This window comes from Pinus tabuliformis, chromosome 9, assembly GCF_031772625.1.
Source record: "Pinus tabuliformis cultivar Carrire ecotype Pingquan chromosome 9, CPIR1, whole genome shotgun sequence".
Lineage (NCBI taxonomy): Eukaryota > Viridiplantae > Streptophyta > Pinopsida > Pinales > Pinaceae > Pinus > Pinus tabuliformis.
The window spans coordinates 806943141-806955162 of NC_142307.1; the positions used below are offsets into that span (position 1 = coordinate 806943141).

Consider the following 12022-nt stretch of genomic DNA (forward strand, 5'->3'; position numbering starts at 1 on the left):
GTTTTTGCCTTCCAATGCAATTGCTAGTGTTAGATTTCGAGTTGGAAAAGTTGATATTAGTTGTGTTTTCATGCTTAGATATGTTCTTGCTCAATTTCCATAGATTTCTTACATAACTTCCTGTCCATAAAGTTTTGTTCATCACTTTTCTAGTCTTTTGGTTAGAATTAGGTCAAAATACATAAAACCCTGTTTTATTAGTTTTGCTTGGGACAATTTTGAAAAGAAATGTGCAGAACACCTGTAAGACACTCTAGCCTTTCTTCCTTCATCATACAACCTGCTCCAGTCTCTCTCTCAAGATGTTATGAAACCAGCTCACAAAAAGATAGAAAAGAGAGATCAACGCCTTAGAATTCAGCCTCTTCGAGGGGGCAACCTCCTTTACATTACACAAATGAGCAATTCATGGATGATACAAATGAAAAGACCTCCTTTCTATATATAGGAGTCTAAGGGGTCATAACATTATCAGAGCCGACATAAAAATAATAATGTAAGGGCACAATAATAACAATAGTGGGGCTTCTATGGGGCACAGTAGTAACAATATGGGCACTACATGGGTACATCAATATAATAAGTGGGTTGTATTAATAACAATAAGGGGTTACACTAGTAGTATAGGGGCCTAACATGCCCCTCTCCTTCAAAAAGCGTTGTCCTCAACGTTTGAGTAGTTCTTGATGCTTCTGTATAAAATTCTTGTCCTCCCATGTGGAATCTTCAGCGGGTAAGTTCTTCCACTTGATGAGATACTCTGAAATTGATCGATTTCGTAGCTGTCGGATTCTTCTTTCTGTGACTGCTCTAGGTTCCAATATGATTTTTCCTTCCTTTTCAATTTATGGCAATATTGTTTGAATTGGGATCTTTTGAAACTTTTGAATAAGTGGCCATACTTCTTCATCCTTCTTCCATTCATCCCTTGCTTCGTTTATCCAATATGGTTGGATAATAGAAATAACACACAACAATGCTTCCACATCCTCATCCTTGAAGAGTCTTCCCATTCGGTAAGGTCGCCATTTTTTAAGTGCATGTAGTATTGCCAACATTTCCTTCTCATAAATAGCTTGCTTGAGATGTAGCAGTAAAAATACCCACTCACCTACATCAAAACTTTTTTCACTACGATGTTGATCTACCTGTTGTTTCGTTTGATTTTGCACCGAAGTGGCATTATCCTTTAAAAATTGGAGAACTTGTTGTTGATGCTCGATTTGATCTTTCACTGCTTGAACCTTTTTCTTCTTGATATGTCCTTCTATCTCTAGAGTTTGAGGAGTGACAATTTCTTCCAATCCTTTACAAGATATGGTCGGATTCATTTCTTGATGCTCGATGTGATCGTTCACTTCTTGAACATTTTTCTTCTTGATATGTCCTTCTATATTGATAGTTTAAGGAGTGGTAATTTCGACCAATGAATTACAAGATATGGTTGGATTCATTTCTTCTTTCTCGATGTGATCTTTCACTTCTTGCACCTTTTTATTCTTGATATGTCCTTCTATCTTGAGAGTTTGAGGAGTGGTAATTCTTGCCAATGCTTTACAAGATATGGTCTGATTCATTTCTGGTAATTCTTGCCAATGCTTTACAAGATATGGTCTGATTCATTTCTTCTTTCTCTGGGGTGTGGTCCTGGCGGATATCCTCTTCTTTTGATGTTTCTTGATCCTTTTCTTCCTCCTCTTCATATTCTATGTAAAATAATTTCTTATCAGCACACTTATGACCTTTAGTGCATTTGCTATCACAATTGTAACAAAACTCTTTTTCTCTTTTTTCTTCCAATTGTTGTGGTCTAACCCTTGTAGGTTGTGGAAGGCTAGGAGAAACAACACTTCCATCTTTATAGTTGTGAGGGATATGCTTCCTAGTTTCCATAGTTTTTCTTTCCACTATGTCACAGAGCCCTTTTACTCTTTCCAATTGTTGTGGTGTTGCTCTAAAGAAGGTGTTGCTCTTTGTATCCTCATAATGTGCTACCATTTCCTCCGTGAAAATTGACCACGTAACAAGTTGTTTATGAGAACAAAGCCCTTCATACCATAAAAATTGATCTGGTTCTAAATATGAAGATGCAATACATACCTTTTGTAATAGTGGTACACCATGTAGATCAAAATATTGCTCCATCTGAAGTATCCAATTTACTGGATCCTTGCCATCAAACTTCCTCATCTTTCTTTTTCTTGATTTTAGGAGCTCGATATTGAAACGACTGTAACTCTGTACTTCCGAATCTTTAAGTTCTGAAATTATGATCTGTAGTAGCCCTCTGCGTCCTCTTTCGAATGCCACCAGTCTGATCCAAATTGGATTCTCCAAGAAAGAGTTATGCGCAATCTCCCAAGATGACCTGATTATAGACCTTTCCAGAAGAGTGAAATTGTATGAAGTGCCACGTGTCACTGTTTCGACCTTTGGCACTGAAAAATATACAAAAGAAACTAAAATCCTTCCTCTTTCTATACCTTCTTACAAAATTTCAATCCGATGCTCAGAGAGAAAGTTATGACGATTTTCCCTAGGTCACCTGTTTGGGATGTAATTCAGGAGTTTGTAAAAAGACCAACTTCCTCAGATCATATCTCTGCAAATATAGTGTGAAAAGCTCTAAAATTCTGACCCGAGGTTCAGTGCGATTTTTTCTCAAATGGGTTTTTTTTTTCGCTTCTAAAACGTCACAGAAAAAAAGTTATAACGAAAATGTCACGATGACCTATTTGGAGCAGTGAAACCCTAGAATCCAAAGCTCTGATACCAAATGTTATGAAACCAACTCATAAAAAGATAGAAAAGAGAGATCAACGCCTTAGAATTTAGCCTCTTCAAGGGGGAAACCTCCTTTACATTACAGAAATGAGCAAGTCTTGGATGATACAAATTAAAAGACCTCCTTTCTATATATAGGAGTCTAAGGGGTCATAACATAATCAGAGCCGCCATAACAATAATAATGTAGGGGCACAATAATAACAATAGCAGGCTTCTATGGGGCACAATAGTAACAAGATGGGCACTACATGGGTACATCAATATAATAAGTGGGTTGTACTAATAACAATAAGGGGTTACACTAGTAGTATAGGGGCCTAACACAAGATTTCTTTCACTCATTCACTATACTTTCCCAAACTGCCCTAATTTCTACATTCTTGTGCAAAATTGCTTGCTTTACCTTTGAACAAATCCAACCATCTTCTCTACTTCTGAGCTTCATTTACAAGGTTCTAGACCCCTTAGCATCTCTATCCATCCTTCATTTCCATTTTCCCACCGTTTTTCCACCTTCAACCCTCTAAAAACCATCTTCGGCCTCTTCCTATAGAATTTCCTGTAGATCCCCTGCATCCTCCTGTAGAAGTTCATGCAAGTGATTTTTCGAAGTCTGATGATGGTGGAAATCTCCAAAAGGGTACCAGGGACTCCTTAGATCCTCTCCACACCTTCCCAACCTCCTGAAAATGCCCACTCCATTTATTTTCGCCAATAAACGTCTGCACAGTCACAAATAGTTAAAACACAAGCATAATAATTCTGCATAAAATTGCTCAAAAGTACAAAAAGATGATTTTTCCATATTTTCCTTCAGAAGTAGCTTAAACAAATGCATTTTACCTTTTCAATAGTCAATGGCATCCATTTCAGTAGTTTACATCTCTTTTCTTGCACAAGTAGGGTTAGTCAGTAAAACTAGGGTTTGCGTTTCCTTTCAGCTTTCATCTTCTTTCTGTAAGTAGAATAGTCTCTTTTGAGTTAGCTTCCTTCCATCACAGTTAAAAGCTTCTTCTGAGAACTCATAGAAGTTGGCTTGAGCTCCTAGCAAAATTGTGTTAGCTAATCAAGTGACAACCTGCAGTAAGAGCTAGTAGTTGTGCATATAGCACTATCGCTTCCAAGTTTGTTACGAACTACCGGGTTGATAAAAGTGAAGTAGGGAGTCCCAAGAGTTGCAACATCATTGCTGCAATATTGGAGCTCACCAGAAGACTGAATTTTTGTGTCCAGACATAAGCCAGAGATTGCGTGATTTGAGCCTCAAGGATTTTTCCTCCTCTCTGAATGAACGAAGGGTGTTGATTTGGAGTTCTTGCTCACTCTGTATTTCTGAGCAGGTTATGTCTCATAGCTCTAGGCCCATTTGCAGAGCCAACAACTGCTTTGTGTTTTGTTTTCTATGACTAGTGGGGGAGTCCGTGGGCTTTTTTATCAATTTTTTCAAGGCTGATTTGGTGGCCTTTATCTTTTGCTCCTAGACATAGTTGGGTGATCCAATAACATGGATGGACCAGGCCTTCTTGACTGTACCCATAAACCCTTCTCTGTTTGCCCAGAGAGGGCTGAACCGGAAGGGGATTGGCCCCAAATTTTCTTCTTCTTCCAGCAGAAGAAGGATGGGTTTATGATTTGAAATCAACTTTGGCAGAATATTTGTGGAAATGATCTTCTTCTCGGAGAGGAAGGTGCTCTGAAGTAGGAATCTGTCCAACCGGGCTGAAATATGCTCCGCCCCAACTCTGTTATTTGTCCATGTGTAAAGCCCTTTTTTTGGCTTAAAATCCAGTAAATCCCATTGTTGAATCAGGTCTTCCACTAAGGGAAGGAAGTGGTCCCTGCTACTGGTTCCTCCTCTTTTTTCCTTTGGGTCGAGGATTAGATTGAAGTCTCCCGCAAGAATTACATTCTTGAGGGAGTAGGCTTCAAGGAAATCGATCAGGGTTTGCCAGCATTCTTTCTTTTCGGCATAGAGGACAAGTACATAAAGATTAAAGAGAGAAAATTTAATCTTACTTGGAAGGTGCCAGAGTTCAGTGTAAATCCAGTGCTGCATTTGAAAGGAGCTCTGAAGTTGAAACTTGTCATCCTCCCATAGAGTGGTGAGCCCACTGCATGTACCTCTAGTGCTTACAACTTTTATAGCTTTTGTTTTCCATTTTACTTTGTTGAGTTCCAGAAGGGATTCACCTTCTATTTTAGTCTCTTGGAGCATGAGGATCTCAGGAAATTCTGATTTCAATAGGTTCTTGACTGCTTCAGCTTTTGAGGGATTCCCTAGTCCTCTGCAATTCCAAGAGACTAATCGCATTATTTACTGGCAGAGGGTGGGGCAGTACCTCCCTTGGGAGGCCTGGTTCTAGTATTTTTGTCGATAGACATCTCAATCGTGGGCTGGCTGCCTTGCATTTTTTGTCTCTCTGCCTCTTCTTCTCTGGCCTCTCTGTGAGATTTCCTCCCCACTCTTTTCGAGGGCCTCTCAGTTGTCTCATCTTCCGAGGATCCCAAAATCTCTGGGGTCTTCTTCCTTGTCATATCTGCATAGGTTGGGGAACTAGAGACACCTTTTGGAGTTCCGATTTGGAGAGGGCCTGTTTCCTCTTGCCTTTTGTTTTCTTCCATGATGATGGCCTGTTGTTCAACCTCTTTATCTGCTGGATCTTGGAGTTTTTCTGGTGTGCTGAGTATTTCAAAGGGATTTGTGGGTATGTCTGCTCTTGGTGGGTCTGAGCTTCCCTCTGCTTGGGCTTCTGGAGGAGGACCACTCCCCGTGGACAATGCTTTCCCTTTGTTCCTGTTGCTCTGCTTAGTTGTTCCTGGTTTCTGGACCTGAGTCCATTGATCTCCTTTCGCATTCTCGGCCAAATCCTCTGATTTCTTTTTACAATGTTTGGCAAAGTGCCCATAGCCATTGAAATGCTGGTATTTAAATGGGAGTCGCTTGTAATCTAAAAATTATATGTGAGTCCGGTCAACCATCGTGAGTTTAATAGCTTCAGGGAGACCTTCCTCCAGGTCTACTTCTACGCAAATTCTCGCACAGGAGTACTGGTCCCTCCTTTCTGCTCGATCGATGTATTTGCCAAGTTTATTGCCTATGGTTTCTAAGGATTTGGGGTTCCAGCAATGCAGAGGTAAATGGGGCAAGTGCACCCAGACAGGGACAACCGAGGGCACATCCTGTGTCGGATCGAAGTCTGGAGTCCATTGATTCAGATACAAACCCTGAGGCCCCATGAAATACGGGCCGTTTCTGAATATGAGGTTTCTGTCTTCTGTCGCTTCAAATATGAATACAAAGAAGCCTTTGCCGACGAAGTGACTTTTGATACCTTCCTTGACCAGAGATCACCAGTTCCTTTGCACCCATGCATCTACAACTTTAGGCGAGGGCCATAGCCCAGTGAACTGTCCAATAAGCCCTCTTTTTGCTAGGTTCAATGTCGCTTTGCATGGTTCTTCAGTGGGCAGAGAAACTGTGGGGATGGAATCCATTCTTTTGACAAACTTCTACTGGTTTTCGATTGTTGGCCGTTTATTGCATGCTGCAACCAGATCCTGGAACACAGCTAGCTCAGGTGGAAGGGGAGGATCCAGTTCGCGGCTCCCTCCTGGGGCCATGGCGCTGGAGCTGCGCGCAGTCTCACGCTGTGGCTGTGGTTCCTCACGTGCGCCCAGAACTCCCGATCTCTCCTACTGACCTTGGATGCACCAGTCTCCCACTGTGGCTATTATTTGATTGATTATTAAACATTAGTTTTAATCCCCTTACTTGGCTTCATTGGACTTGTTATATAAATAAATAATATTATAATTAAATTTGACTAAAATAATTATAAACATATCAAATAATTGTTTGATTGATTATTAAACATTAGTTTTAATCCCCATTCATCTCATTATTAGAATATATATATATATATGTGTGTGTGTGTGTGTATTTCGTGATTGAATTTTCTAACAAAATAAAAAATAGCTACATAATTTCATTTCATTTTTATTTAAGAAAATACTCCACATTTAGTTACTTATATAGTTATATAGATAAACTGATTTTATTAGTCAACTATATAACTAACTTAGTTATCTAATTAATAATCATTTAGTTTATATAGGTTTAAATAATATAGAGTATATTAAGTGATTAGGTTTAAGTTTATGGAAATTAATAGATCCAACAACTAACTAATTAATTATTTAATTAGACAATTAATTTCTCTTGTCCCTTTCTCTTGGTCAAGTCAATTATAGTTGTTTCCGAGTCCATGTCCTTGGTCAATAGTAGTTGTTTTTTCTAGTCGTTGATTGATTTGCTCTCTCTATTTAACTTATAGCCATGATCTGGTTCTTCATCTTGTCCTAATAATAAACCACACTTGTTGGTTCGAAATGCGTCGACAAATAAATTTTGATATGATTTGCGTCGACAAATAAATTTTGATATGATTTTCGCCAAAAACTCTCCTAAAAAAATTAAGATTTAATTTGTATAAAAATTCTCTTCGTAATTAATTTTAAAATATTAATTAAATTTACACGACTAATGATAACGATGTTGGTATACAAATAAGTTTCAATAATATTTATAACATTTCATACTATGCTATACGAAAGTGACCAAACCTTATATATTACTTGTGCACATCTTTCAAAGAATTATTCAAAACTTGGTCCCAAAGTTTCCTTCTGGTGCAAACTTGATAAAATAAGTAATTTACAAAATATAGTTTTAGATAAAAACTGAGAATCCAGATTCGTATTATTAATCAAATACAATTACATATATACAAAGTGTTGTCTTAAGATAGGGAGACTATTTTAGACACACAATTTGTTGGTTGAGGAAATCTCTCAACCACACACCAAACTAGGAAATGGATCCTAACTACTAGGAACAGACTCCTTTACTTAGTGAGAATCACAACTAGAGACAAGTAGGAATTAGATATTCCAACACTCCCCCTTAATGAGTACTTGTCTCGATATCAGTTTGCAAAATCTAGTTGTGGTCAAATATACCAAAAAGAATATGTTGATGTCCATATAAAGGAGCAACCATCCACCGGAATGCATGGGTACTAACCACTGCAACCGCCAGTCTTGTAGGATGTCCTTCGCATACATGGTTCTTCCAACCATTATAACTGCACACTTGTACCTGTACCTGTAAATCCCCCTCCATCATTGTTAACCTGGGTTTTGTCGGATTACCCGTAACCATGCTCTGGGTTTTAATGGATCACCCTCAACCATGCCACCAAGGGCTCTCACTGTTAGTGGTTTTTAGATTACCACGAACTGTATGGGGATACACATGCCTTACAAGGCTTACATTTCACACTCCAACTCTGGAGTTACCAGGTACATAGTTTACAAAGACCACAATAAAACATCCTAGACTTGCTTAAAATTAAAATGTGTGATATACTATAATCATCATGAGTCTATTCCACAACACACTTAAGCTCACACAAACTAAATTGTCCATTTCATGCAGCTCCTCTATCAACATCTTCAGTGTCATGTCTTCATCATATCTTGCAAATTTGTGTATTGTTGGAATGACCAGTTCCAACACACACTCAGAATTGTGACAATAGTTGGTCAGACCAATGTCACTTCAATAATAACCAGAAATACCATGACACGACATACTTATTATGAAAATCAGTAGCATTAGCCCCAAAATCCCGCATTCAACTTGATCATCATAACGACTTCAGTCATAATCAATTTTTCAAGCACTGAATCTGGAACGATCACCAACAACTAATCCAATTTTTGCAAATGCTCGTTGTTGAAGTGAGGAACGCGAATCTGCCCAACAGTAATAGGCCCAAAATAATTTCCGACGTGCATGAAATCCTCCACCGACCATCCACGCATTAGCTTGGCAGAGAATCTCGTAAGAAGGCTATCTCCGATGCCAGTGGGGTTGAATTCCATCAAACGTGGAAACATTCCCCCCAACGAGGATGAGCTTATTATGCGGATGCATTGCCTCCTTGGCAATCAGTGGTTGTTGATTGCAGGACGACTACCTGCTCCATGTCGACTATAGTGGAGAGCGGGAGATGGTATTGAAGGGTTTTTCCAGGCATGAATTCCATTACCAAAATTCTTTCCCCGGGGGCCTCGCAGAAGCCGAGGAAGGGAACGATATTCCGGTGCTGTGCGTGGGAAAAAGATCGGATTGCCGCCGAGAAATGGCCCGGCGTGTGACGCAGGACCAGCGAGGGATCGATTCTCCTGACTGCCAGTACCTGCTCGCCTGGGAATATGGCTTCGTAGACCGTGCCACAACGGCCTTGGCCCAGGAGGATGTCGATGCTGAAATTGTTAGTGGCGTCTTCGATTTGTTGGAATGTCCAGGCCAAAAGGGATTTCTGATTTCCTAGGTCTGTTACGGCAGGGTATTTAGCCCCTTGGAGTTTCTTGAAGATGCAGAGGATGAAAAATATGATAGTTGCGACAGCTTTGTGGCACCACACACAGATTCACATCCATCCCATTGAGGCTCGGCTCGAAACAATGATGCAATGATTCGAAACACTCACAACAAGATCACTACTATCCCTCTATGGCCACGAAAGCGCCTGCGTGCAGAACTCCCTCTGCTTGGATCTAATGAATCCAGAGGTTGTCCAATCCAAGACACCAACGATGTTTTCCATGAAGGGCCACCACTCCAAAAACATAGCAACAACGTCCACAGATCTAGCAACAACAATGCCACGCTCAGACCAAAAAAAAAATAATCACAGGTTTCGAAGGATGATGAACACTTGAAAACTAAAGCAAAATATACTTCTCAATTATTTCCCTCAGCCTAGGAAGGGCCAAGCCTAGGAGGGGCCAGGCCCTCACGAGCTCTGATACCAAGATAAAAACTAAGAATCCAGATTCATATTATTAATCAAATACAATTATATATATACAAAGTGTTGTCTTAAGATAGTGAGACTATTTTAGACATACAATCTGTTGGTTGAGGAAATCTCTCAACCACACACCAAACTAGGAAATGGATCCCAACTACTAGGAACAAATTCCTTTACTTAATGAGAATCACAACTAGTGACAAGTAGGAATTAGATATTCCAACATTTTTTAACGTGTTTCGAACTCTTTTTATGATTTTGAGTAAATTGAAAGATCTTCAAAACCTCACCCATCACACATGAAGAAACATTTAAACTTATATCAAAATTTATTCACATAAGCATAAAATATTATGAATGGTCCATATCTTATCAAATTCCATGAAGTTTTATATAGATTATTTAATAGACATTTTTGGAACTTACTTCTCATTATTATATTAATTATTTATAAAATATTTGAGAGTTTTTCTAAAATTTTCTTTGTTTTCTAAATTTATATATTTGAGTTTGATTTTAATGCATTTCATTTAAACTTGTATGATAATATTTTAAAGGTTTATATACAAGTTTTGGTAATTCATTTTAATGGTTTTTTATTAATTTACTCCGATTTGATTTATGGTTCATTCATGTAGAATATTTAAATTTACAAGGAAAAGCTTATAATTTTAATGATTAACAGTTTGTTGAATTTACATCTAGGTAAATGTATCTAGATTAAGAATAAAATTTCAAACAACTAACATAATTATAGTCTAAATACAGGATGTTGATGCTATGTATCTGCATTCGAAAGAAACTTATTACAACGTCATTTGAGCTTATCGGATGCCCAAATAATGGATATGATTTTTAAAACGTATTCCTTAGTTTTTTATTATTTCTCACCAAACATGTGGTTGTTAACAGAATGAATTTCTTAAGCATTCATGCCACATCATTGTACACAGGCTGTAATTAGTCAATTACACTGACATGGCCACTAATGTGGATTGGTGACTTATCCTTTTGCTTCAAAGATTTTATTCTCTTCAAATGTTGGATTCTGGATAACTTAATCTGAAGTAATATAAATATATATATCTAGATCCCGAATCATGTTTTTGTTGTAATTGCACTAAATTTTTTTGAATGTTATATAACTTAACCACAACTACCATATACCTAAATTCAGAAAATGCATTAATTGTAACTCATTTCTACCTGCCAAATAATGGATATCATGATCCAAATCCAGAGGAACTACATATGGACACTATTACCACACCCTGATGTTCTATATCTCAAATGTATTTTTAACGAGTGATTTTTATTTAGATATCTAGGGCCATGCAATATAATATGTCAATCTAATCATCTAGATATCTAGATACTCATATATTCAAACTTTTGGGGCATATCCAGATGCCTACCCACATAAACTACCTTTCATATGCTATGACAATTTTAAACCAATGAAGATCATATCTACATGGAAATTTAGTTTTTCTACGTAGATTAGGTATACAGACGAAGTCAAAATTATGCTAGTTTTGTTATCAACTATACCATATGATATGTTTCACATGAAATTGTTGAAAATAGCAACAAGAAATGCTAAAAATAGAAATTCTAAAAATAGCTTTCCTATAGATAGCATTTCGAGATACATTCCAGTTTTAATTAGTCCCTAAATTAAAATTGTTAATTAAAATTTGAATTTGAGCTCAGCAGCTATTTGTAAAATAATTAATTAATTCATCTTGAGTTAATTAGTTAGAGAAAATCAAACATGAAGTCTATGTGAAAACATGCAACAATTATCCCTTTGATTGAGGAAGTTATCCCTTAATTAAGGAGATCAAGATGAGTTGTACTTTGAGTTGTAATTAGTTAGCTTAGTTAACTGAGTCAAGTCCAGTTAAATTAGTTCCAATAGTTTGTGGAACTGATTGTGAGTTCAGTTAGTCAATGCATGCATGCATGCAACTAGTGTACTTCAGATAACTGAATATTATCTCATAAATAACTCATGCATGTTAGTTCAGACAGAGACCCAATTGAAATCAAAGGATGTGACAGTGTACTATCAGTTGTAGGAATATTTCCAGGAGGATATCTTTTGCATGCAGAAGGTTCTTTCCTTGAGAATTACGCAGTTATTTCAGAGGTTAGTGAGCAGTGCGTGAGGTAATTACATACAGGTGGTAGCTTGAGGACCCAGGAGAAACTGCGCAAGGAAATAAGAGGCTTGGAGGACTGAAGGGAGGCATATGTGTTGTTTATTTTGTCTATGAGCTGCAGTGAGGGATTGTATTGAGAGCTGAATAGCTTGTGAGCTAAAGCTGTGTGTAATCCTGAGATATTTCCAC

General features: G+C 37.9%; 1 protein-coding gene across 1 annotated transcript; it reads right to left on the reverse strand.

The window, feature by feature from the left end:
* Positions 1-4264: 4264 nt before the first annotated feature.
* LOC149151224 (uncharacterized) lies at positions 4265-6024 on the reverse strand. Its single transcript, XM_089443095.1, has 3 exons — positions 5829-6024; positions 5264-5735; positions 4265-5072 (listed from the first exon to the last, which is right to left on the reverse strand). The coding sequence occupies exons 1-3, from the start codon at positions 6022-6024 to the stop codon at positions 4265-4267; spliced, it is 1476 nt and encodes a 491-aa protein (XP_089299221.1).
* Between the last annotated feature and the right edge of the window lie 5998 nt (positions 6025-12022).

Coding starts and splice junctions, on each gene's coding strand:
- LOC149151224 (XM_089443095.1), bottom strand. CDS start 6,024: ATGGGGCCTCAGGGTTTGTATCTGAATCAATGGACTCCAGACTTCGAT. Junction 5,736..5,828: donor AAGGAGGGACCAGTACTCCT/GTGCGAGAATTT, acceptor TATAATTTTTAG/ATTACAAGCGACTCCCATTT. Junction 5,073..5,263: donor GAAGATGAGACAACTGAGAG/GCCCTCGAAAAG, acceptor TTGGAATTGCAG/AGGACTAGGGAATCCCTCAA.